General features: G+C 50.0%; 1 protein-coding gene across 1 annotated transcript in view; it reads left to right on the forward strand.

Annotated features, from left to right (window-relative positions):
- Positions 1-22339: 22339 nt before the first annotated feature.
- The window catches only part of TANC1 (tetratricopeptide repeat, ankyrin repeat and coiled-coil containing 1), a gene marked incomplete at its 3' end in the record, with an annotated part of 38018 nt that continues 32969 nt past the window's right edge, over positions 22340-27388 (forward strand). Inside the window, exon 1 of the mRNA XM_080346981.1 lies at positions 22340-22424. Coding sequence (XP_080203107.1) covers positions 22364-22424 — 61 coding nt within the window. The 5' untranslated portion in view covers positions 22340-22363. The remainder of the gene's footprint in view (positions 22425-27388) is intronic.

The raw sequence follows: 27388 nt of genomic DNA on the forward strand, positions 1-27388 counted from the left end.
TTCCGTGCCCTTATCAGCAGAGACTGGGGGAACCCCGACAAACAAAACTTCCTTTCGGGAAAACTTGATTTCTTTGTGGTTACTGGTTCTTGATGGCAAACGTGAGGAGCCCCGCTGGAGCAGGCAGCGCCGCTCTCGGTGCCGCGCAGCTCAGCGGACGGACGTGGCCCCCGGGCCGCGCTGTGCGGCGGGGCCGTGGGCCGCCCGCGGGTGTTCGGGCCGCGCTGTGCGGCGGGGCCGTGGGCCGCCCGCGGGTGTTCGGGCCGCGCTGTGCGGCGGGGCCGTGGGCCGCCCGCGGGTGTTCGGGCCGCGCTGTGCGGCGGGGCCGTGGGCCGCCCGCTGTAGTGACCTTGTTCTGGTTCACAGAACACGAGGTCCTGCCCTTGTGCTCATCGCTGTTGCCTGCTATGATCTGAATAATACAACAATAATTTGTTTTGTCTTTTAACATGTGAGTCACTGATAATGCATAGTAACTGTGCATTTTGTAACATGCTTCCTAAAGTTTTCTGATTTTGCCAGTGTTATTTTAATGATTTGTTTGTTGTAGCCCCGTAATGCATATTTATTGAACAGAGAGTAAACTGAGTCCTAAGTGGTTGTTTTCAAAACCAGAATGTGACTGAAGGCATCTTTCTGTGAGGATGAGCCTTGGGGGGAATGGGGGTTCGTTTCTGTTTCAGTGTGACACTGAGGGGTCCCCTCAGCCCCGTCCCCGCTCTGCACCCCCCGTGAGCTGGCCCTGGCACCGGCGGGGCTGGGAGCAGGCGCTGCGCCCCGCGTGGGCCGCACGCCGTGCGCGTGGGAGGCTGGCGCTGGGTGCGGGGCAGTCTGCAGGAGCTCTGCTGGGTTACCGTGTGGTAAATGTTGGGCTCATCCAGGCTGCTGCAGAGTTTTGCAGGACTATTCAGAACATGTTAGTTGTTTGTGAGTCCTGTGTTAGCTCGTGTTTGGTAGCTGTTGCTTAAAAATAACCTGATGCTTATAAAACTAAAAATACCAGGAAATAAGGGAAATGAGTGTGATACCTTGGATCCTACAGAATTTCCTTCCACTGTAGTTTGATATGCAGCTGCCCAGAATGAGCCTTCCCCATTTGTTCTGATCTGACAGTTAAGTGCTCGAAAAATAGCATTATTTCATTAAACAATGCTGGTAAATGAGGTAAGCACAAAGACAATAGCTTTTTGCTATTTCTAGGGCAGTGTATTTACAGCTGGGTGTACATGGATGCTCTAAGTGCTGATTGTCTCTCTTTCTCAGTGTAGCTAACCATTGGAATGTCCAAACGGTGAGGAATTATGTCTGCTTTAGAGCCAAAACATATTTGGTTCATGGCCAAAGTTGCTCAGCTTCCCATAGCAGTCTGTAGGAAAAAGACATTTAGTGTGTGTAGCCACAGTCCTGAGGCGGATGCCATAGCAACTGGGTGATGTGAGCGGGCACTGCTAACGCAGCTGAGCGCTCTGAGCAGACCTGGCGTGTTTTCCTGTAGCTGGACTGCTGTCGGCTGGTTTAAGCCTTTCTTTGAGGAGGAAAGATTGATCAGCAAGCCTTCCAGCTCTCGTGTGTGTGGGAACATCAGCCTGATCTGCTGGTTGTTTGTAGTGATACCCATAAAAACATCTGTCAGTCAAAGTTTACATTAATGGTTTTAAAATTGAGGTTTTTCTGTAGAGATGCTGTTTTGACCACAAGTTGGTATTTCAGGCTCTGTTAGGAGGTAGATATTTGTGTTTTGCAGGGAAACAAAGGAAGGTCAGCTTTGGGTTTTGTGGGTGGCTCAGGTTTGAGAAAACTGGGTTAGTTTATGTCTTTTGGTTGCTTAAGGCTCCCAAGACTTAATGTGGAGATTGGAGAGTTTATTTATCACAAAGCTGTGGCAATGGAAGGGAAAAAGTGTGTGGCCTAACAAGTGTCTAAGGTGCTATTTTTCTGAAATACGTTTGCGTGTAGGAGGCACTGCTGTTAGAAAAGGGGCTTCTGGAGAAACAGGACAGTGTAACACCAACCTGAAAAACAAACACACACCAAAAGGCAAGCACTGAAACAGCCTGATCCTCACTGCGTTTGGGTTTGTATTGAACTTCAGTCTCAAAAACTTAATTACATTAAAAAAAAAAGTTTGTTGGAGCCTTAAACTGTCTGATCTTGTCCTGAATGGCAGTGAATAAAAGGATCATTTGCTCATTAATGCAAAATATCTATTGTGTGGCCTAATATTAATGCATCTACTTCCTATGCAATCTCTTACAACCTCTTTCTTTTAAAATTCGTTGCTTAGCATGGCTGATTAAATCCTTTAGCATTCATTGTATGTAGGAAGTTGTGTAAGGATATTTCAGCATGCTCACCTGGTTAGATTGTTTCCCGCAGTGTAAAACAGGCCGGAGGTGGCGAGCTGCCCTCCTCTCTGGTTAGCCTCGCCACGGCCCGCGGGACCCCAGTGCAGCGTACCCGGCCTGCTCACTGAGGACGGGGACAATTTTAAGTAGTCTGAACCAGAACCTGGTGTTTTGCCATCCAGTTCTGTGCCTCGGCAAAGTCTGTGCCTTTGATCTCCTTATCGTAGCTGAAAAATGTGCCGTTGCTTCCCCCCTTTCAGCTTCGTGAAGAGGGTAATGCCCAAGAGTTTGCTTTGTAGTTATTTCGGGTTTCTGTGCTGTATCAGGGACGCACCACTGTATAGACTTCTTTTTTGTCCACTCCTGTGTCTTGAAATACATGCGTTGTGGGTCATGTTAATGCAATGACTTTGACTTTTAAAGTGCTGTTTCTCTTGCCATGTTTTGGCAATTCTGTTTGTATTTCTTCCTCTCACTGAGAGGGGTCCCGTTAAACTACAGGCTATAGGTTTGGTCTGTAAAGGCACTTGGTACTGGAATAGTAAACTTTGTAATATCTTGAGTGTTTGGCTTCCCTGTATAACGTGTGGAGATGCTCCGGTGTGTAAGTAGTTCAAGAGTCGGGAAGCAGAAGGCCAAGTAACAGAAAGTGTCTGTTAGAGTTATTTCTCTGTTTTGTGCCCAGCAGCCGTTGCTGGGATATGTGCTTTATTTCCAATCTAGTTCTTCACTTATTTTGTTTCCTCTTCTTGATCTGGAGCAATAATTTCTGAGGAGGGTTCCTGTTAGGAAGCAGAAGTTCCCCGTGTGTGGGTGCACGCCTTGCAGAGCAGCCAGCCCGCCGGGTTTGCCGTGTCCCCCCGTCGGTGCCGTGTCCCCCCGTCGGTGCCGTGTCCCCCCGTTTGCCGTGTCCCCCGTCGGTGCCATGGGACGCCAGGCCCCACGTGTTCGCAGAGAACACTTCTCTGCACGATGCTTTCAGCACGAGAATCTCGCTGGCTCTCGAACAGGGAACAGTTCCGTGGTATCAGTCAATGAGCTCTTGGTGTAGCCATTAACAGATTTTAGATGTCTTTGAGGTCAAATCAAGAGCTGCCTTTAGGACCTCGATGTTGCTGAAGTTGGTGGCAATGCTCAGCAAGTTATTGCACATTTGACCTTTCTGTGTACATACTGTGAGGCAGCAGGCGCAGGGGCTGCGGCTGCTGGCGGTGCTGCGGCGGGGCGCTGCGCTGCTCTGGGGGTGCTGCTCAGGCACTCTGCCGTCCAGATGGCCAGAGTAGTTTTGCAAATAGGGCCGATTTTGAAGTCACCTACTTCTTCCTCATGTGCCTTGGTGAATTCAGCTGTCTCTAGACGTGTGTGAAACTGGAAAACTGGATGGAGCACAGAGTTGCAGTCATCTTAAATATTGTAACAGCAGGAGGTACAAAGCTGCAGATGTGTATTTTGAATCTCTCTGTGCATTTTTCTTGTCAGCCGCCTTAAATTTATGGTGTTGCTTTAAAATTAGAACTTGTGAAGTATCAATAAATGCAGATTTCCATGTTTTAGATTTCCAAAATACAGAGTGATGCTAAAAGAGAAAAAACTCCATAACCTGCAGTAGAGTTGTTTGCAGTCTCATTTTAGCCCACTGTAGAATTTCCCCTCTGATCAGTGGTCCAACTATTACTGAAATTGAACTGCCGTATTTTTTTGAAGCAGCATCGCCTTGCAGCATGGTAAGGATGGACCGGTCAAGGAGCCGTGTGCGGCGGTACCGGCGGTGCCTGCAGGCGGGCGCTCCAGCGCGGAGCCACCTTCCCTGCTGCCCGCCTGTCCCCACACCTGGCGCTGCCAAATCTGCCCTCAGAATATTCCAGAATTAGCATGTTTGTAACAAAGTCTTAAGACTCGGTAAGGACTCGGCTTGGCTTAGTCCTGCTGCTGCTGCTGCGGTCAGTCCTGCTGTTCAGACAGTAAAGCCGGCCCTGCTGGGAGCCCTGGCTGCTGGCTGACTCCTGCCGTCCCCAGCGGTGTCACCGTTGTGCGCCCACGGCTGACTCCTGCCGTCCCCAGCGGTGTCACCGTTGTGCGCCCACGGCTGACTCCTGCCCTCCCCAGCGGTGTCACCGTTGTGTGCCCACGGCTGACTCCTGCCGTCCCCAGCGGTGTCACCATTGTGCGCCCACGGCTGACTCCTGCCCTCCCCAGCGGTGTCACCGTTGTGTGCCCACGGCTGACTCCTGCCGTCCCCAGCGGTGTCACTGTTGTGTGCCCATGGCTGAGCTGCTGTCCCCAGCGGTGTCACCGTTGTGCGCCGGTGGCTGAGCCCTGGCTGGTGTGCGCGGGCCGTGCCGCAACACACGATGCACGCTCGGGAGCGCGCAGGGCTGAAGGGCTGCTGCTGCTTTGCTGTGTATTTCCTATGTGCCTGCAAAGTGTTTGCTGGGCTGCATTCCAGTTCCATGGCGGGGGGGTGCGTTCTTTAGGGGTTGGGTTTGGGTTTTTTGGTTTGTTGGTGGGGGGTTTTTTGGTTTGCTTTTTTTTGGTTTGGCCTTTGTTTTTTGAGACTCAGTCTCAGTCTTGGTTAAATTTAGATCCAGCGGGAGAGAAGCTGGAACTTGTTAGCAGCGCAGGAAACGCCCTGCGAGCGGGTCTGCGGTGTGTCTGTGTGCCAACGGGAGCGCGGCAGCTGCACGCTGGAGCGGGGCCGTGCGGCGCTCTGCGCGGCTGCGGGCAGCTTTGCACCTTTGAATGTTGTCTTGGGTTCTGGTGGGACTTTGCTGCTATGCTCTTAATGTAATTAAGTATTAAACATACATGACTTGCCAAAAGCCAATAGTTTTAAGTCAGATTCAAAGCTATTGTGCCTAAAATAGCTGAGGTGTTTATTTGCTGAAAAAGCCAGAGTCCACATTAAACTGCTTTGGTTTCTCTGAAAAAATATTAGAATTTGAATAGTCTAAAGACTGTGCTTAGGCTTTGAACAATATACAAATAAGAACAAACAGAAGCAAAATATAACCTTTGCTTTTTGAAAGTCAAATGGGATGGAAGTTTCTGGAGAGTTCAATGTGTGGGGTTGAGTTTGGTTCGGGCTTGGTGTTTTGCCGTTTTTGTTGTGGTGGGTTTTTTGTTGTTGTTTTGATTTGTTTTTGAACAAAAATGAGAAAACTCCAAGTCCTGTCAGTGTGCATTTTGGAGGGGGACGGCTTTGTGGTTTTCGCTAGAAACGCCTTTGGGTTGAGTTGGTTATTTAGCTGATGTGGTTCCCGCTGGTGTCACAAAGGGATCTCTCTGTGTTGGTAAAGGACTGAGCTCCTGGATTTTTGTACAATCTTTGCCACAAACTGGAGGTTTGAAGACAAGAGGGAGGAATGTCAGTGTCACAAAGCGTGGACGTGGTTTTACTGTGACAAAGTGAAGTTTTCAGCACTGCCCAACCCCTGATACAGAATCTCCGTGTGCACGCAGGAACTGCTCTGAAAAGTTCAAAAGGAACAATGAAGAGATATCAGGGCAAACTTTGCATTATCCTCAGATAAGTTACACTTGGCGAAGGCGAGGGCAGTGTAGGAGCACTGTGCCCTCCCGTGTGGTGCGCCAGACTAAGGCGCAGTTTGGGGGTTCACTGGTGCATGTAAAACTGGGAATACAGGGCTGCTGTGCACAGGGCTTTGTTATTCTCTAAGTCGTCATTTGTGCCACTGTTGTATTTTCTGTATTTTCTGTAAGGCTGCGGTAAGTCAGTCGGCGAGTGACGGGTGCACTCTGTGAGGAGTTACACCCAGAGGAACTGGGCCTATTTTGACAGTCTGGGGGAAAAAGATCTAATTAATGGTCGCGTTTTTTGGTGGCCGAAAATTCTAAAGCTTGTCTTTAAAAGCCAGCATGGAAAGGAGGGCAAAAGTGACATTGAGCTATTCTGGAGCTCAGACTCTGTGGAAGCCTGCGCCGGAGGGAGGCAGCGGCAGGTTTGCTGGAGGGGGCTTGCTCCCGCCCCTGTGCCCGCGGGGGCTGCGCGTGTGCCGCCAGAGCGTGTCCTGCGTGGCGCTGGGAACGCGCTTCTGGAGACCTGGCGCGGCGGGGAGGGCGCTCCGGAGCGCGGCAGCGACCGAGGAGCCCGCCGCTGTCCCGCGGCCTGCTGGAAACAGCGCTGGTTTCTTCCTGTGCTCATCTTGTCTGCTAACAGGAAAAACAGGTGCTTTTCTCCTTAGAGTCTTGCCTGAGCCTCCTTTCTTTCTTAGCTTGCTTCGGGAGAAAAATGCAATGTTGTTTCTTTGCAGTTTTTCTTCTCTCTAATGGGTTTTGAGCCAAGTGAATTCTTGTTGGAGTGGTGTCTGTTCTCTTCACAAGTCAGTGAACTTGGCTCGTTTGATTTACATGGGACCTGCGAGCGTCCCATTACCGGATTACGGTGAGGCAGTACATGCTGTCTTGGCAAACCTGTAAAGATTTACACAGAATTAAGATTTTCATTAATTTTTTTTTGAAGGATACAAGTTTGCGTTCCACTGCGAGTTAAATTCTGGTTGTGAAGATTTAAATTTGGGGGTTTTTACACATTTGCCTGTGGATGGAATGTTTTCTGGCATCTGAATTAGAGGCTTTAGTGGTGCTTGGCTGTTTAATTACTGAAAGCAATAGACCAACTGTAAAATTGTAATAAATATGGGCTTGCCAGATATTTCATATTTTTGGTAAGAGCATGTAGGAGCTTGTCTACACCAGGGAGTCAGTGCAGAAGAGGCAGGGTGTGAATGTGAAGCACTCCTCCCCTTGCATAGACAAGCCTTTAGTTTTTCTTCAAGAGCAAACTCCGGGATGTCCTTGTCCCTGGTCCCAGCTCCGTCGGGGACTGACGCTCAAAGGGACCGTACCCACGGTGTGTATCCCTTCCCGTGAACAGCCTTTGGCTCGGCGGCTGCTTGTGTGCAGCGAGCACGCGCCGCGGGCCCGCGGCAGGCGGGGGCGTGTGGTGAGCCTGTTGTGGTGGGCGCTGCTGTCAGTGTTCAGACAGCTCGCTTTAACACCGCCACAAGGTCTCTTGTGCTATGGCATTGTACGTTAAAATGAAAAGTGCTTTAAGGGAAAAACAATTGGAAGAATAGGGATGTTAAGAGTGTTTACTTGTAGTTTACACTATAGAAGAATGCCCAAGTCTTATCCATAGCATAATGAAGTAATTAAAAAGGGAAGGTTTACATTCACAAGAGACAGCCAAAGGTGGCACAGCACGGTGTGAGAAGGGGAGTCGGGAGGGTGGTGTTTCTGCCTGGCCACGTTCCTCTGGGTGAGGGAGGTTTCGGGAGACAGCTGGGACAACCTCACGGTTTGGGGTCAGCCGAGGGAGGGGTTTCGGCCCATGCACCCACCAGGAGACGCTGCTTGTTCTCCTGTGTCACCTGTGCAGCTCTGTGTGTGTCACCTGTGCTGGCCGGCACTGCAGCTCTGTGTGTGTCACCTGTGCAGCTCTGTGTGTGTCACCTGTGCAGCTCTGTGTGTGTCACCTGTGCTGGCCGGCACTGCAGCTCTATGTGTGTCACCTGTGCAGCTCTGTGTGTGTCACCTGTGCAGCTCCGTGTGTGTCAGCTGTGCTGGCCGGCACTGCAGCTCTGTGTGTGTCACCTGTGCAGCTCTGCGTGTGTCACCTGTGCTGGCCGGCACTGCAGCTCTGTGTGTGTCACCTGTGCAGCTCTGTGTGTGTCACCTGTGCTGGCCGGCACTGCAGCTCTGTGTGTGTCACCTGTGCAGCTCTGTGTGTGTCACCTGTGCTGGCCGGCACTGCAGCTCCGTGTGTGTCACCTGTGCAGCTCTGTGTGTGTCAGCTGTGCTGGCCGGCACTGCAGCTCCGTGTGTGTCACCTGTGCAGCTCCGTGTGTGTCACCTGTGCAGCTCCGTGTGTGTCAGCTGTGCTGGCCGGCACTGCAGCTCTGTGTGTGTCACCTGTGCAGCTCTGTGTGTGTCACCTGTGCTGGCCGGCACTGCAGCTCTGTGTGTGTCACCTGTGCAGCTCTGTGTGTGTCACCTGTGCTGGCCGGCACTGCAGCTCAGCACACACGTGGTGTGTCTGAGCTTTGTGTTCCCGCTTGTTTGCACGTTTTAGCATCACTTAGGAGTTGCATCTTGCTCCTGTCTTTCTTTTTTTGGGGGTGGGTAGAGGGATGTGTTTGTCAACAGACCCATGTGGGCAGTTGCATCCTCTGAAGGAGATAACTGTCTGCATTGCATTTTCAGTGCAGGTTTCCAGCGTTTTCTGGTAGGACTTGCCCTCCTGGGGCAGGGCCTGGACCAGACAAGCTCCCGAGGTGCCTCCCAGCCCAGCCGTTCTGTTGCTCTACCCTAATCATGGAAGTCTTAACGAGTGCGGTTACTTTAATTTTAGGCCTGTGAAGCAGGAAGTATCTGATGTGTCCTTTGTACAGAGTTTGGATGGAGCTCTGAATTCGATTTCTTGCTAAAGTGAGGGGTTGTGATTCGCAGCCATTTCAAGATCAGGTGTTTTATGATTAGGGATTATAGGAAACACACTGTCCTAGAATTTCTAGGGATAGCTGACATGGGAGGGGGGGAAATAGACCAGAACATGTTTTTCAACAAATGAAAGAAATGCTGGAAGAAGCCTTCACTTCTAGACACTAAGCATGTATTTTCATAGTACGTCCTACCGCATTCTCCCTGAGTTGTATGCATCTGCTAATCCAATGCTGCCATGTTTCCCTGGTACCGGCTTTGGCTTGGCAGCAAGTGATTTCAGTTAGCGTTTGGGGCAAATCTGTTCTCTGAGGGATCGTCAGTTGGTCTGTTGAAGGCGTTGGAGTTCAGAGGGTGGTGCCACCGTCAGACCAGATGCAGTAGATGCAGGAGGTGACATGTTGGGCGTACAAAAACGTCCCCTCTTTAAAACGGTGACTGCGGACAGCCATGCTCTGTGTTGGTCGGTAGTTTCGGGCACAATCATGTCATTTGAGGTACAGCAAAGATTCTTAAAATCCGGAGCTGCTTAGTGGTTTCTTCCTTTGTTTTTGTTTTGTTTTCTGGTTTGTTATGTGTAGACAAAAGGAACAAATACGGACTTCAGTGTGTTCGTTGGACCACGTGCTATTCTAGTACGTCCAGCAGAGACCTGTGGTGTTGGATCACTTTGAAGTCACTTGGTTTTGATATTGCCTAGAGTTGTGTTTTGAGAGCTGCCTTCGCTTCCCGGTGTGCTCCACCGCCATTCACAAGACATGACTCGTTTTGGTCAGGTCTAGTTTGGGAAAAGATAGTTTGTAATTCCTTTATTTATTTATTTATTTATTTATGTTTAAATATTGAGGCTGGTAAGAGCTTGGTTGTTGTTCTTTGGATTGAAAAAGAATGAAAGTGGCTGCTTTGCAAGAACTGAGTTACAAATATACATCTTAGATGTGAAAACAAGACTCAAGGTTCTGCTTCCCCTCTGCTCTGCCCTGGGGAGACCACACCTGGAATCTTGTGTCCAGTTGTGGCCCCTCAGCTCCAGCAGGACAGGGAACTGCTGCAGAGAGTCCAGCGCAGCCACCAAGATGCTGCAGGGAGTGGAGCATCTCCCGTGTGAGGAAAGGCTGAGGGAGCTGGGGCTCTGGAGCTGGACAAGAGGACACTGAGGGGGGACTCATTCATGGGGATCAATATGGAAAGGGGGAGTGTCAGGAGGATGGAGCCAGGCTCTTCTCGGTGACAACCAGTGACAGGACAAGGGGCAATGGGTGCAAACTGGAACACATGAGGTTCCACTTCAATATGAGAAGCAACTTGTTTGGGGTGAGGGTGTCAGAGCCTGGCCCAGGCTGCCCAGGGGGTTGTGGAGTCTCCTTCTGTGCAGACATTCCAACCCGCCTGGACACCTTCCTGTGTCACCTCATCTGGGTGTTCCTGCTCCGTGGGGGGATTGCGCTGGATGAGCTTTCCAGGGCCCTTCCACCCCTGGCATTCTGTGACTCTGTGATTCTATGCAGGCGTATGACTCGATAGGTTTATGTAGGATTTTTTTACGTATAGGATTTCTCATCTGCAATATTTGGCAAGTTGAAAGTGAAACTTAATAACTTTATCCTCCTTGCTATTGGTTTAGCCTCATATTTCCTTCTAATAAAGTCTTTTATGATATTAAATCCTTCTATGTGGGATAACTTCCTTCCCTTGAAATTTTAAGGTGGTTGAAATAAACAGTGATTTATTTGAGAGCTATGTGAGCTGTAGCTGAAAAGCCACAATGAACAGCAGATGGTGGTTCGCCTGTCTCAGCTGCAGTGGCTCATTTGCTAAGCTTGTGGATTTTAGTGATGTTTAGTAGGTCCAGGAAGGTGAAGTCATTGGCACTCGGCCGCACTGGCAGACCTTGGAGTCCTCTCAGCAGTGACGTGTGAGGGACGTGTGGCACTTGGCTCCTCACCCGTCATGGGACTGGGGGACATGTCCACCCTCAGAGGGGACTCTGAGTAGAAATGGGGTGACTGAAACAAAACTGAGTTCTGGTTGAGACGATTCTGTCCAGGGTTATGATAGCAGATGAATCTTGCCTGTGCTATCTGATGAGGAGGCGCTGATGATCTTCAAAGAATGTTCTATAATAAAAACTGGTAATAATTCAACTGTCATGATGTCATTTTGCTGCCTGCCAGATGAAACTGGGTCTTGTTCTCCTGCGGAGGAGTGTACAAAGATGGCATGTGCAGCTGGAGGAGACAACCGTGCGCTCTAAGGCGTGACGAGTCCCATCTGCCAGGTAGTGCTGTGGCCCAGCGGCGGGCGGCCCCGCCGCGCACGCAGGGAGCTGCCGCCGGGCTCAGGGTCCTCGTGTGCCGCAGGTGCCGCTTCGGTGCCGTAGCAGAAACTCTGCTTGTCCCTCCGCTGCAGCACGGAGGAGATCCCTGGTCAGTGGAGGTGGTGTGGCCGTTTGAAAACCCTGCCCAAAATGGTTACAGATCTGGGGTGTGGCCCATCAGTTTGGTATGTGAAAGTTTTAGTCTGTCTGTAGTAATGTATTTTTGTAAAGTAGGTATTATTTCTGGTTATTGCTTGTCTTTAACACTAAAAATATTTGTTACAGCTAGGTGGATTTCTTCCGCTTTCTTCCCCACTTCACTTTCTAGACCAGGGTGGCTCCTTCGGAGTACCCGCCGTCCAACAGCAGCAGAAGCAGCTGCGTGAATACAGGGAGCGAAGACTGACACAGGCTGCCTGTTGAGCCTTTTTTCGGAGCGGGGAACCCACGACTCCGGTGACGGATGTACTGGAAACCGCATGGTGCCCGGATCGTGCAGAGATCCCATCCCACCTGTGAAGCGTCGTGGTCACTTACAGAGGACGGTGCTATCCTAACCCAACCATACAACTGTGCGGTGAAGTAAGAGTTGATTACTATGAGGGTGAGATTTTGGTGAGCAGGATTTATCTTCATTTTCTGTACACTAGTAAAGCTGAAATGGCAGATTCTGATATAGTTTTCATCTAGTTTTAGGCTCTGGATTTTCTGCCGACAGTGTGTGCAAGGCATTGCTTCTGCCAGCGGAGAAGTGCTGAGTTTTCTTGTCCAGTGTCTTGACCCTTTCATAATCCATTTTAAAGTAGGGGCTTTGTCACTTTTTCTATGTTTAATGTGGGAGGATGGAGAGAGATGGGATGAAAACGGCCGTTACAACAAAGGCAAGAAAAAATACACTTACGGTTATATTTCATTGTCCTGTGGTCGCTCCTGCCTCAGCACAGACTCGTCTGTGGCAGCCCGGCTTTCCTGGGGCTTGCTGGCTGAGGTGCTCGTCATGGGGTTTCCTCAGGACTTTCTTTTAAACCTCGTGACCTTATTTCATTCTAGAACGCCTCTCTAAATAGGGACCTTCCACTTAGAGGAGGGCCAGCTTCTTTTAACCTTTTATCGAGATGCAGATTGTAGCTGCAGACAATAGCGAGTCTTCCTCTCAGCCGCCCCTTGTATTTCTGCTCCCAGCACACCTGCCCACCTCCTGCCCAGGAGCACAAACTGATTGTGTGGCATAATCCATGTACGCTGATCCCTGTCTTGCAGAGCTGGGGAAAGATAATTCATTCAACTGAGAAATAAGAGGCAGTGGGGTGATAGAGGCTTTGCTGGTTGATACCTGAAGCCAGCGGTTGGGTATACTGGCATACCAGTAAACCAGGGCTGGCTTCTGTGACGCCTCCAGATAAAAACTGAGGGGGGGAAGCAGCGCTGTTAGCCACTTAGACAGTCACGCTTGGGGAGGTGGGACTAGGAAAGCACGCGGCAGCTTTTGATCCTCCGAGGAGCTGGGCAGTGCCGTGTAAATGCCGAGAGCTGCCGGGGTGGTGTTCCGAAAGAAGCCTGAATAGAAAGGATACATTCAGTAGGGATGAAGAGCAGGGTGTTTTTTCTGGGTAGTTGTTGGTTGTTTTTTTGAGGGGTTGTTTGTTTTCAGTTTTTGTAAGTCATGAGTGAAGAAAGGGCAGATTCTGTAGAAAATGGTAGAAGGCTGTGGTCTTGGCATTTTCTCTGGAGGGACTTAGCAGAATAGGAAAAGAAGGTGAAAAATAGTCTTGTCTGCACCTCCTCTGTGGTCAGATGTTTTTCTTACGAGAAGCAGGTGTGAATTTTAAGGTTTATGGCTCCTCTGTTGACAGCTGCTGCTCTTTCCTCAGTGTAGGCAGGCGATAGCTCGGCCGATGACTCGTCATCTGCATCACCGCTGAATCGCCAGGTTGGCTCACACGGCTGCTCATGGCCATTGCCGTTAATACTGTGCCTGGCGAGCGCTCTGCACCGCGCGGCGGGAGGGCAGTGTGCAGTGCGGCACGAGGCAGTGTGCAGTGCGGCACAAGGCAGTGTGCAGTGCGGCACGGGGGGGTTGTGCAGCACTGCAGAGGTGTGTGCAGTGCAGGGGAGGTTAGTGCAGCACTGCAGGGGTGTGTGCAGTGCAGGAGGGGTTAGTGCAGTGCTGCAGGGGTGTGTGCAGTGTGGGAGGGGTTAGTGCGGCGCTGCAGGGGTGTGTGCAGTGTGGGAGGGGTTAGTGCAGCGCTGCAGGGGTGTGTGCAGTGCGGGAGGGGTTAGTGCGGCGCTGCAGGGGTGTGTGCAGTGCAGGGGTGTGTGCAGTGCAGGGGTGTGTGCAGTGCAGGGGGGGTTAGTGCAGCGCTGCAGGGGTGTGTGCAGCGCTGCAGGGGTGTGTGCAGCGCTGCAGGGGTGTGTGCAGTGCAGGGGTGTGTGCGGCGCTGCGGGCGGTGGGAGCAGCTGGGAGCAGTAACCCTGCAACTGATGAGCCCTCGTGTGTGCGCTGTCTGGCACCTGAGCGGGAATGGCTGGTCAGCAGGGAGATGAGCAGACCTTCCCTTGCCCCGCGTTAGCTGTGCTTATAGACACGGGTGAAATGATGAGTGACAGGTAAAGGAGCAGAGCGGAGAACAAGGTGGTTCAGGATAGAGCTGGGGAGTCGGGCTTGGAACCAGACCGGTGGGAAAAAGCTCCTGCAGAAGCACATTCTAATAACTAACACGATAATGAGACGTTTCTCACGCTTCCTCATCTTTCACCTCTTTCATTCTATTTTAGTAGTGCTTCAGGGCGTAATTCCGCCGTGGGGAAGCGAGCAGTGAATTGGAGGCTCCGTGTTGGTTCGTAGTCTCCTGTGGCATCGCTGGGTGGCTGTTGGAGTGCCGGATAAGGGGCTTGGGAGTATCTCCTAGGTGAGATTAGTAACAATTAGCTTGTTCAATGAGCAACAAATGAAACAAATGCAGTATAGCTTGTCCGTTTAATCTGTGTTGATCTTCCTGCATAAGAAATACCTACAAAGGGTAAAGGCCACAATTGTTTAGGGTGTTGTAGAAAAATATTTCAGTAATAGCTGTTTAACTTCAGTGAATTTGTTTAGGTTTGGTTAAGTACAGCCCATTGGAAACATACCTGCCATTTATTTTTGTTGTATGAAGTGAGAGAGGCCTCGTCAGTGTGTCTGGTCTACCAGTTTTGTTCATGCGTTTTAACAGTCACATAAACGTATCTCATAAGAAGTGGAACCTTAAAAAAAACAAGCAAACAAACACCATTCTCTTTGTTTCAAATGTTTTTGTTCATTGTTGAATTAGGAGTCTCTTAGAATTAGGAATACTCCCTCTTTATTATAAAATGTTAGATATAGGTGACTCAGTGGAGTAATTGTGAAGGATTTTCACTTACTGTCTTGCCTTGATTTCTGTTACATCAGTAACCTTGCTGCTTGAAGTGTTTTTGTTGTTTTCCTCTTGTTTGGAAAATACACTTAAGCTTAAGGGATTCAAATTTGTCAGAAAAGGGAAATGTTTAAACTTTTCTATGTGTAAAGAACAATATTCTTAATGCATTTAAAGGCAGTGAAAGCAAGTGTGACTAAACGAAGTTTTCTGCAAACCTCGGGACGAAATATTGGGGTATGAACAAAATACACTTTTCAAAATGCTACTTTTGTGAAGTATATGCTTAATAAATCCTACACTGAAAGGCAGTAAGTCCTTAAGTACTTGTGTGCATGGCAGAATGACTGAGGTGTCCCACCCTTTATTTGTTTTCAGGCAGATGAGCTGTTGTTCAGGATTTGTCTGTGCAGGAGGGCACAGCACGGTGCGCGTGGACGTGGAGCTCACGGGCACCATGTCCGTGGTTACACCGTGTGGGGGGGTTGTCTGAGCTGCTGTGGGGGTCTGAGTGACCCACTGCTGGGTAAGGGGTGTGGAACGGGGGGGTCCCTGAGTGACCCACTGCTGGGTAAGGGGTGTGGAACGGGGGGGTCTCTGAGTGACCCACTGCTGGGTAAGGGGTGTGGAACGGGGGTCTCTGAGTGACCCACTGCTGGGTAAGGGGTGTGGAACGGGGGTCTCTGGGTGACCCACTGCTGGGTAAGGGGTATGGAACGGGGGTCTCTGAGTGACCCACTGCTGGGTAAGGGGTGTGGAACGGGGGTCTCTGAGTGACCCACTGCTGGGTAAGGGGTGTGGAATGGGGGGTGTCTGAGTGACCCACTGCTGGGTAAGGGGTGTGGAACAGGCATTCTGCAAACTCTCCGGAACGTGGGACAGAAGTTGGGGATGGGAACAAGCACCGTGAGCCGTCTCGTTGCTGGTGCCCATGTGTATCGGCAGTGGCTGTACACGGAAAGTGTTCTCGTGCCAAGCAGGTGCTCAGTTCTAAGGGAGACTCACAGGCAGAGGGAAGGTGTGGGGAGATCTTTGGTTTTGTCTTTTTGGAGGGGATTCCCTACGTGGTGAAGTACTTAGCTTGTAAAAGATGATGAGTGAAGTAAACTGGTGTGTATGTCTGCCCTCCCAACTCTTTACATAACCTTGCATTTTTGTTTTATGAACCTGATTTTGGAGTTGCTCATTTATAAGAAAGCTAATTGTACACATTCTTAAACCAAGGGACTTTGCGCCCCCTCCCTCCACGCTGTGGAGGTGCGATGTGCGGCGCGATCACGCGGTGCGGTGCGATGTGCGGCGCGATGTGCGGTGCAGAGGGGCAGCACCGCAGGAACGGGCTTCGGTGTGAGCCGGGCTGCGGATCCTGAGCTCCGAGGGCATCAGCAAAGGGTTAGTGAGGGACTTTACTGGCCCTTGGACAACAGGTCCACATCTGGTATCTGTTGTAAAGATGGAAGCAATAGTTAAATGTTTTAGAAGACCTTAAAATCTTAACAAAAAACCCAGAAAACAACAACAAAAATAAAGCCACCAAAAACCACCACAAAAAACCCTCACCGACCAGAAACAGGTGGTTTCAGGGCAGAATTTAAAAATTGGAACCAGGAAAATCTAAAACTGAGTTGTTTATCAAAACAAAACCATTTCAGTGGCTGGAAGCGCTTCTGAAATCGTAGTCGATGAATCATTGTATTCAAACTTGGCGGTGGGGAAGGAGGAAATGCAACGGGCTCAGGAAAGACAAGGCACCAGCATTACTGGAAATATCCTATTAATCTAAATGTTCTCAAAACAAAGCAAGGGCCAATACGCCTTGTCTGTTTCAAGGGATGAGGAAATACAAATGCACAGTATTGCTGTTCAGTTTGATCAGTCTTTTTGAAGTGGGAAGGATGGGTATGATACCTTTTATCTGAAGCTGGAATGCTTTTGGCTATCTGTCAGCTTTACCGTACGTGTAGGCAAGTTTGGGGTTTTTCTAAATAACACATAGTTTATTTGTAAGCAGTATTTCCAAGCAGTAGCATTAGGTTCATTTCCTAAACAGTTCCAATACCCACCTTTGTGGAGTTTGAATGAGGATGGAAAGTAACCGAAGTGTTGGCTTTAGGATTAAGAAAGCTGTATTTTTTGTACCGCTCAGCTTGTGAATGAATAGTGGATTTCACTGTGTGCGTTCCTGCTGGGAGCTTTGCTGGTTGGGTCTCTCCTCGAGTGCAATTTGGGTGGCTGAAAGGTGTGTTTCTTTGGAAGCGATTGTCTTTCGTTTTTGCATATCGTTTATGGGGAGACAGAAGGAGGTGGGTTTTGCTTCCAGGTAACAGCAGCTTTTGTATCTACGCTGGATGTGTGAACAAGCGACCGCCTCGCGTGCTGTGTCTGTGCTAGAATAGATCTGGGAGCACCGAATGCACAGCAGGGAAGTTGCCCTCAGCTCCAAAGAGAGAAAACCTGGGATGGAATTGTCCTTGATTCCCCCTGTTTGATCTCTTGTTGCCCCCTACCTGTATCCTAAAATAAGAATGAAATTTACTGTGGAATTTCAGTTCTGTGTCAAGCTTCTCTGTTCTCATTAATTGAAAATTTATGCTTGTCATGTTTGCAACAGTGCCGTTGCCTTCACTTGCAGTGGCTGCCCCATCATCAGCTCTGTGAAACCAAACTCTTCCACTATTACCCTGGTGTACTTTTGGTTCTGATTGCGTTACACCACTAAACGGTGTCGCTTTTGGAAAAAGAAACAAGGTGCGGTGGTCTGTATAGAGCAGAGCTGGATTAGACACGCTCTGGGAGCCCCGGCAAGGCTTCAGGTGTGCTGTTTCTTCCTTGTTCCTGTGATAACACCAGCTGAATTTTAATAAAGTCACTGCTGCTCTTCAAGACTTATGAGGCTTTTAAATGCTGGTAAGTAAAATTTATCATAGAATATACCAACAATATGCAACACTGCATAATTTTAGAGGTAATATTTACGTTCCAAAGCCAGGCAGAAGTTAGGGAATACCAAATTAGGAATGTGTCTGCAGCTCTAATTAGACTTGTCATTCCTCTACATATGCATTATGTTTCAGCCTTAAATTACATGACTGAACACTGTTTTCTTCACCAAATGCTCTACTGAACCTGTGAACGCCTGCTGGTAACGTTAAAAGCTACAGTTTCCTTGAGTACATTTACCTCAATAGCAATGTGCTGAAATGAGCTGAGAAATGTTTCGTTTCAAGGACCTGTAAACATATAAACATATAAAAATGGATTCCAAAGAGCAGAAGACCTTCAAATTGTAATATTAAGGTGAAATGTACATATCTAGGTTTCTGGAACAAATGACCAGTGTCTGAATAACTCACCACGTCTCTGTGAGTTCCAAGCTCACGTGTGGACCAGTGTCCTGCAGTGTGGAGTGGCTGGGAGGAGTGGAGATGAGTCACAACAGTTGTGTTCAGACTTTTGCTTCTCCCTGGGGGTTTTGTACGGCATCCCAGCAGTGCGGCACAGGACTGCGCCTCCAGAGACCCCGCGCTGCCTGGCCCTGCAGCGGACACCCCTCACTGCAGCACCGCGGTGGCCCGTGTGGCCCTGCAGTGCACGCTGTGCCTCCAGAGACCCCGCGCAGCCTGGCCCTGCAGCAGACACCCCTCACTGCAGCACCGCGGTGGCCCGTGTGGCCCTGCAGTGCACGCTGTGCCTCCAGAGACCCCGCGCAGCCTGGCCCTGCAGCAGACACCCCTCACCGCAGCACCGCGGTGGCCCGTGTGGCCCTGCAGTGCACGCCGCACGAGTGGGCGTTTGCTGCCGCTGCAGCCTACGTGGCATGCACAAGGAGGAAGCTGCTCTGCAAGAATACTTAATGAACTTGGGAAGTGAGTCATGCAGATGGTAGGAAAAAGCACGTTCAGGGTGTTGAGCAGTCGTGCCTCGGGATTGCGACCCGTCCCTCCGGGCCGCCCATGGCTGGTTTGCTCGCGGCCGTCCTCGCCCGCAGCGGCGCACGGGGCTTGCTGAGGTCATTAGAGGTTCTAGCACCGTTTGTGCACAAATTTGGATTGCACGGTCCAGCCTTTGCATTTCTGATTTCCTAATTTTTTGCTGCTTGTCCTCAACAATTTGGCATCATTGATATTTGTTTAAGCCTTTTTGTTTTATCTGCAAATTTTAATCTTTTGGTGTCATAAGTAATATTTTAAAACACTTTTTTTCCATACTAGTAAAGACGAATATTTTATAGGGATTTTGTAGAGGAAAGTTAGCTGCCTGTAACATTAGGGAATATCTGTAATGACTCAAATAATGCTTTTATACAGAATTTTCAATGTAAAGTTACTCTAGCTCGGTGTCTATTTCAAGCTGTGGAAGATGTTCTTAGTCTCTTGATTTGTTAATACTATTGGAAGATGAATTGGATTTCCAAAAATACAAAGTGGTCACATGACTCTTCCTAAAAAAAACCCAGACTCTATTATTTCTCATGGCCTACATTTCGGTAGGAGATACTGGTTGTTAAAAAAAGTGAAACCGCTTACATCTTCAGAGTTGGAACCCTTTTTTTCTTCAGTGTTTTCTGTCTCCCGTGCGTGTGGCAGCGGGCTGGTGAGCGGCCGCCGCTCTGCGCCGCGGGCCGAGCCCTCCCCAGGAGCGCCTCGTCAAACGGACTGTGAGAGAACTGGGGAAAAATAAGCTTTAAAGTTTACAAACTTCTTTTCATGGCAGAAGAAGGAGCTGGTGAGGTTTGTGCTTTGTCTGTGGGTTCTGTGTTGTTCTTGTCCCCGTCGCTGACTCCTGTGTCACACGCGTGGAACCTGTTGCTCCGACACGTCTCGCTCCAGCCGCGACTGCTGGTGTTGGCTCTCGCAGATGGCTCTTCAGAGAGGAATATTGCACTCCTGTATGGGCCAGCAGTTCTCCTGGTGTTCATGTCTACACTATAGGACTAGGAAGCTTTTTCTCAGTGTCTAAGCTAAATTTTGGCTGCTGCAAAGCAGACCCATGTTCCTTGGTCCGTCGAGAGCTGATCTATAGGGTAGATTGTTCCCTTCTGTGTAACAGCCTTAAAATACACACCAGGCTGACGTAGTTAGGCCTGTCCTCAAGTCCGCTTTTCAAAACCAGCCCCGTTTCTGGTCTCTCGGGTTGCAGTGTCTGGGCCGCCGGCCGTGTCTCGCGCCCTGGATTCTGGTGTCCCCAAAGGCACGAGGGCTCCTCCGGGGGCCTCCTTAGTGCCAGATAGATTGGATTGATGACTTTCTTTGTTTAAAGGCAACGTTGGGCTTCATGTGACTTAATAATGTAGTTGGTTGTATCAGCATGTGGGCTGTTTCCAGCTGAGCAGTCTGAGTCTCTCAGAAAAGTTACTCTTCCCTTTTTGCAGCAGTGTGCTGAGGACGGGACTCGTCCTTTTTCCTGGTCACTGCTCTCCTGGAAGCTGTTTGGGGGAGGTGCCGCCTTCTCCCTTAGCGAAGCCAGCAGGCGTGCAGGCGGGGAGGGGCAGCGTGGGGAGCACGCGACGCAGCGGAGATCCAGACTCGCCTCTCGTCCCGCGGGAATCAGCCCCGGGGGAGCACGCGGTATGAGGTATTTCAAAGGAAGTAACCAGGGCTGCCGCTAAATTCTGGCTCAGGCGTTTCCTTCTAAACTTCTTTTTGTACTTGTCAGAGCCGTTAGTGAATCTCAGAACATTCTTTGCTGGATTGACTCTCTCCAGGTCATCCAGACAAGTGAGGAAGGGGAAGTGTCTCCTCATGTTGCGTTTAGTTTTTCCTTCTCATGTTCATGTGGTTGAATTTTAGGAGATATTTTCTTATTTTCAAAAGACAGCGTTGTTCATGGGGGTGTTGTTAACCGTGTTCTTTCAGTCCAGCGTTTTATGCATTGCTGGTCAGATGTGCTGAGAACTGGCCCATTCCCTTTGTCTACAGAACACGATTGGTGCTGAGCCGCTGATTTCACAAGCACATAGAGCGTATGCTTAAAAAAACCCAAAGCTTTCCTCTTCCCAGTTGCCATTCGGCATTGTATTGCAGTACAGCGGTGCTTATTTTCAGAAATCTATTTATGGTGTGTATTCCGCAAATAGTCATAATTTGCTTCCTTGTCATTTATTTGATTTTCCACGTAGGTGGCCCAACTGAGGGGGTGTATTTTGTGGGCTTTTTCAGTCTTTTTTCAGTGCTGAGCTGGAAAGGGCTGCTTAATGTCCATTCTGTGTGAAACACCTGAAGATACCGCGGATCTTGTAGTCCTGCAGCTGGCAGAGGGGCAGGGTTTGCCGTGTGTGCCGTGTGTTTTTCCTCTGGTGACACTCGGCAGATTCCTCCCCGAGCTGCGGAGCCCGGAGGGGGCGCAGTGCTGCCGGCTTACCCCGTGCTGCGGGGGCTCGCGGTGTAATCGTCAGTGCGGCGTGCTCGAGATGTGTGGGGTGCTCGGGGTGTAACCGTCAGTGCGGCGTGCTGGAGACGTGTGGGGCGCTCGGGGTGTAACCGTCAGTACAGCGTGCTGGAGATGCGTGGGGTGCTCGGGGTGTAACCGTCAGTGCGACGTGCTGGAGACGCGTGGGGTGCTCGGGGTGTAACCGTCAGTACAGCGTGCTGGAGACGCGTGGGGTGCTCGGGGTGTAACCGTCAGTGCGACGTGCTGGAGACGCGTGGGGTGCTCAGGGTGTAACCGTCAGTACAGCGTGCTGGAGACGCGTGGGGTGCTCGGGGTGTAACCGTCAGTGCGACGTGCTGGAGACGCGTGGGGTGCTCGGGGTGTAACCGTCAGTGCGACGTGCTGGAGACGCGTGGGGTGCTCAGGGTGTAACCGTCAGTACAGCGTGCTGGAGACGCGTGGGGTGCTCGGGGTGTAACCGTCAGTGCGACGTGCTGGAGACGCGTGGGGTGCTCGGGGTGTAACCGTCAGTATGGCGTGCTGGAGATGTGTGGGGTGCTCGGGGTGTAACTGGTCAGTACAACACGTTAGGGATGTGTGGGATGCTCAGGTTGTAACTGGTCAGTACAACATGTTGGGGGTGTGTGTTGCAGTGTTTCAGGGCATTATCCGTCTCTGGGTGTGGGTGTTGTGGTGGTTCGGGTCATTGTCCGGCTCTGGGTGCGGGTGTTGTGGTGGTTTGGGCGCATTATCCGGCTCTGGGTGCGGGTGTTGTGGTGGTTTGGGCGCATTGTCTGGCTCTGGGTGCGGGTGTTGTGGTGATTCAGGGCATTGTCCGGCTCCAGGTGTGGGTGTTGTGGTGGTTCGGGGCATTGTCTGGCTCCGGGTGTTGTGGCGGTTTGGTGGTTCAGGTCATTGTCCGTCTCTGGGTGCAGGTGTTGTGGTGGTTCGGGGCATTGTCTGGCTCCGGGTGTTTCGGTGTTTCGGGGCATTTTCTGGCGCTGGGTACGGGTGTTGTGGTGGTTCGGGGCATTGTCCGGCTCTGTGTGGGTCAGCGCGTGTCCGTGCGCGGGCGCAGCGGCCGTGCTGGCTCCGTGTCCCTCGTCACCGCGGGGCCGATGGACTGCAGGCGGCAGTTAGACCTTTACTGGGTTTGATTTTCACCAGAGTGTCTCAGTGACTTACTTGGGTTTAGCCTTATAACCTTCATTATATGTGGAATGTGGAGAATGCTGCATTATTTTTCTGTATAAGAAGACAGTGAACTCTAATTGCTTAGTTCAAGTATTAAAACATTCCTTGTGCATCAGGACTTTGCTTATGTTGTAAAAAATGAATGTCACTTCCCAAAGGTTTCTTCTCATTACCTCACTGTTTTATTTGTGTTGATCTTGTCTTTATCTTATTCAGTTTTGTGAGAATGGACATTATTAATGCTATTTTTGTTTCTCTGTTATCCTTTAGGAGCGACACTTAAAATGTTAAAGGCAGTTTTAAAAAAGAGCCGAGAGGGTGGAAAAGGGAACAAGAAAGACTCAGGTAAGACTACTAATGCAATGTTTTATAACGTGGGTGGGTGGTGCGTTATAAATGGGGCAGTTAAGTACATTCTGTTGCAGCAGCGATAAAAATTATTCAGCATAGACGTAGTGAGAAGTTTTTAAGTTGGTTATCAAACTTCTGTCAGAAATTCCTGTGGCGAGGCTTTTGTTGGGACATTTTTCTTTAAAATACTGGATAGAAACTGGTTTGAGCCCAAACGGAAAATGAGGCTGTTTGGAGTGGAGCGTTGACCAGGCTTTGATTAAAATCTGACGCTTGAAAAGCCTTTTCCTATAGGTCGGAAGACATGGGTTTTTATTTTAGGATCTCATTACATCAGCTGCTCATTCTTAACTGGTTAAAAGTGCTTAGGAGGTAGATTTGTGTTAGTATTTCCTGTTGGGTTTCTATGCTGCCAGCTGCTTTGCAGTGTATAATTATGTTTGTTTCTTTAAGTGCCCCAAAGCCAATGACTTGCTGCATCCTGGGAATCTGCCTTTTGTTTTTTACTTACTAAGTGAAAGACCATTCAGTATAAAATACTTGTGTTTCAATTGAAAGAGAAAACGAAGTCCCGTGTATGCAGCTTGCGGAACACGCTGGCTTGTCGGGATGGAGTTTGGTAGAGCGGCCGCTCGTCGGGGTGCAGTTGCAGTTTGGTGCCGGAGCGGCCGCTCGTCGGGGTGCAGTTGCAGTTTGGTGCCGGAGCGGCCGCTCGTTGGGGTGCAGTTGCATTTTGGTGCTGGAGCGGCCGCTCGTCGGGGCGCAGTTGCATTTTGGTGCCGGAGCGGTCACTCATCGGGGTGCAGTTGCAGTTTGGCGCCGGAGCGGCCGCTCGTCGGGGTGCAGTTGCAGTTTGGTGCCGGAGCGGCCGCTCGTTGGGGTGCAGTTGCATTTTGGCGCCGGAGCGGCCGCTCGTCGGGGTGCAGTTGCAGTTTGGTGCCGGAGCGGCCGCTCGTTGGGGTGCAGTTGCAGTTTGGTGCCGGAGCGGCTGCTCGTTGGGGTGCAGTTGCAGTTTGGTGCTGGAGCGGCCGCTCGTGGGGGTGCAGTTGCAGTGTGGCGCCGGAGCGGCCGCTCGTCGGGGTGCAGTTGCAGTGTGGCGCCGGAGCGGTCGCTTGTTGGGGCGCAGTTGCAGTTTGGTGCCGGAGCGGTCGCTCGTCGGGGCGCACTTTGGTGCCGGAGCGGTCGCTCGTCGGGGTGCAGTTTGGCGCCGGAGCACACTGGTGCTCCTGAGCCGGTGCCGGCCGGGCTCAGCGGTCGCGGCATCGTTGCGCTGCCCCAGCCCCAACCTCAATGTCACCTTTCTTGTGTTGTATGTCGTTAAACGTTTCTGCCTGAGGAATGTGCTTGTAAGCAAGCTGAGAGCATCAAGAGCTTCAGGTACCTGTCTGGCAAAGTCACAGGCTAGAAATCATTAAACAAAGTGATTTTGCCTTTTAAAACTAAATATGCAAATTTAGTTGGCTTTTTCTGGCCAAAATCTCGATGATCTAATGATATAATTTGGAGTGTGAAGGGACTTTCTGGTGCATTAAGTGCACACCCGCTAGCTGGATCGCTGGACTTCTACCGGAGGACTCCAGCATCGACTTTTTGTTGTTACTCTAAAAATATCTCGCAACAGCAGCAGCATTGTTTCATGCTTAAAATATGGAGCTGGTTTTGATTATTCTGTGTTGCTTTGCCCAGTTTCTGCGGCTGTTGACAGTTACTTAAGAGTTTAAACTCCTCTTTTTGCTGAGCAGCAAGTATTTAATGTGGTGAGTGTCTTTTCCCAGGAGCTAATTCCAGTGAGACATCCCGTGTACACATAAACAGAAAAAGAAAAAAGGTCCTGCCCTTGAAACACATAAATAGAAGTTACTTCAGTGCTCCTAATAAACCTCTGTTTATCACAGTTTTCTTTAAAAAGTGGTTGTTTTCTTAAGTAAGCACTGCAAGAGAACATTAGTATTTTGTGTACTTAAAAAGCATCCAGAGCTCAGAACTGAATGCCAGAAGGTGAGAAAGCAATGTCAAGTACAGGCGTAGCTGGCAGAGATCGTCCGTCTGGACCCTCCATCCCGATTTTCCGTGCCTGTTCCTCACTCGGTGCCTCCGTGCTCCCTCGCTCAGGCTCTCAGGAACTTTCTCCCCGGGCCAGGCGACTTTCTCCCTTTTTCTGGTCTCCGCAGAGCCTCGAGGAGCGAGAGGGTTGAACGCTGGTGTTCCCGCTGAGCGCGTTGCGGTGGAATGCCTGTCCCGCCGCTGTGCTGCCGGCAGTGCCCAGCCCCGCTGCCGGGCTGAGGGCTGCCCGGGTCGCTGGTCCTGTCCCATCACGCGGGGCCGTGTGCAGGGACGCGCACTCGCGGCGTTCCGCTCGGAAGCACACGCAGCGCTCGGAGGACAGTCATCGACTAAAACAAAGGACCTAGTGCGCAGTGTCTGAGCTGTGCTGCCCGGTCCCGACGGGCGATTCTGTGGAAAAGTAGGACGGGAATGGAATGTAGAAGAAAACTGGGTTTTAAAGTATCACCCCCCTGGTTTTGGTGATCCTGGAAGAGTTTCTTATTACTTAGATACAGTGGTGCCTCCTCCTGGGAGCCGCAGCCCAGCTGCACGGCTCTCCTCATGCCACACACCTCACTGCCTTTTGCCCGTTCACAATTTCCTTCTGAACTCGTTTGTAATATCTCATCCCTTCTTACCGTTTGTTAAGATGAAGCACATTCAGCAATAGCATCCTGCAGTGGTAACACCACTTCTTTGGGTTTTGGTTTTTGTTTTTTTTTCCTTAAATCATCTTATGCAGAAGCACAGAATTTAAGATTTCTTCTGCTATAGCGCAGTTCTTCATCAGTTCTGTTTTTCAAGTGGTTTGAGGATCTCAGCAGTGCACGTTGAGAGCCCGGGAATGCCGTTCCGCGGTTGCGGTCTGCGTTGTCACCGTTCCGCGGTCGCGGTCTGCGTTGTCGTCACGGTTGCGGTCTGCGTTGTCGTCACGGTCTGCGTTGTCGCCGTTCCGCGGTCGTGGTCTGCGTCGCGGCCGTTCCGCGGTTGTGGTCTGCGTCAGGGCTGTTCAGCTTTCGCGGAAGGAACAGGGCCGCAACCTCCAAAGCAGTCTGAATTCCAACATCTGCACCAAACTCCACTTGGTGCATTTTGGTAGTTAGTATTCTTCTGAGTTTTAAGCGACTTGTATTGAGTGAAGTGTTAGATGTGGTTTATTATGTTTCATACTGAAATATACACTATAGAGGTTTTCATTTTAGTTATCCTCACTAAACAGAAGGATTAGTTTAATCTTAACGTTCAAGTTCTCTTTTAAGATATTTGGCTCCACAAATCATTACTTTAGGCAGCCATCCTTGTATCTTTTTGTATTTAAAGGGAACAAAAAACATAGTGTGTTAATCAGATGATGCCTTTCAGTTTCATCCCTAGTGCAACTAAACTGGGATTTGATTTCCGTTCTCAAAGCTTTTTGTGTGTGGTTTTTAAAGCTATTAAGTTGCTTCCATGGTTACTTTGACCGCTGAATGAGAACTCTGGTGCTGACCGATGCTTGTGAGACTTTGCTGTCCAGAGGGTGCTTGACGCTGGAGGTTTTAAAACTAAGAAAGTGATCTCACAGGACCTTTCCTTGTGTTTTAGTTTGACTGTATTAAAAAAGCTTGTGAGATGTCACCTTCCTCCTATTCCAAAACTGATGTTTGTCTGGTTTACATTGGGATAGGGACCAAGAAATGTCATGCAAGTTTAAATAATTGTTCTGGTAGCTACAATATTTGAAAGAACTAACCTTTAGGTTAGGAACAGTTTTGGTTTTTTGCGTGCATCAGTGTGTGCATCCGATTGCACGTGGGCACTGTGACCAGTCGTGTTTTGGCAGCTGTTGCCAGGCGTTCTTCAGGTCGTGTGGGAGCACCGTGTTCTGCTCTGTGGGTCCCACAAGCCGCTGAGTTTGGGTCTGTCTTGTCATGTATGTAGATCCAGATGTCTTATGGGGATTTTGCTCTAGGGTGGATGAAATGTGTACATTTGGTCAACAGCACAGTTAATACAAAATAGCAAATGCAGGGTTAGGTTAAATTAAGTATACAGGCTGGGTTCAGAGACCCAGGAAAGCGTGCTATGGGCATGTGAAATGGAGCTTGCCATCCCACACTGTGCCCGTGGCTGGGACAGTGTCGGGAGGGCTGCGGGGTGTGTTCTGGTGGGCCCCCCTGTTCCTGGGGTGTTGTTGAGGTGTCACCTTTAGCTCACAGTCTTCTGGCGAGGTCCCGGAGGAGGACCTGTGCGGTTTCTGCTCTCCTGGAATGACCCGTGTCTGTGAGCTGGCCTGCTGGTCCATTGTGTCCTAACTGTTTTTCCTTTCTAAGATGCTTTTTCCTGCTTCAGTAGAATACGTGGCTGTTTAACGTGTTCCGACACCACCCAGACCTGGTGTCCTTGTAGGTGACGCCAGCACGGTTGGGCCTCCTCAGGGTGTGATGTGTTTGCTCTAAAGAGCTCTTGTGTCTGAACACCATGCGTACGTGAGTAACAATAGGCAAAAGCTTGTTGTAAGATGAGCAAAACAGGCGATTGAAAAGAAATCAGAGCACTAGCATAAGAGAAATTGCTAAGATACAGTGGCATGTATGTATAGACTCTAAAATACCTTTCAAGTTACTCTCATGAGGAAGTCATGTGAATTTACTGATTAGAGTCGTGCCAGTGGTGTGTTCAGCCCCGTCCAGCTCTGTTCCCTGGTGGAACATTGCATGTGTAAAATATAAGAATAAATTAAAATTAAGTCAGTATTCAAAAGTCTGCTAAGAAGACCATGACTTAGATGGTGATTGCTCGTGTCGCAGCGTCATCTGACGAGGACACCCCGGCAGTTATTTCTGCTGTCTTCAAGTCTTTACTGGGAGCAATGCATTTTTTGGTTGTTTTGAAAAGATATTTGTGATTTAGCTGAAAGTGTTTTTCCTTCA

The sequence above is a fragment of the Nesoenas mayeri genome, assembly GCF_963082525.1.
Source record: "Nesoenas mayeri genome assembly, chromosome: 6".
Classification (NCBI taxonomy): domain Eukaryota; kingdom Metazoa; phylum Chordata; class Aves; order Columbiformes; family Columbidae; genus Nesoenas; species Nesoenas mayeri.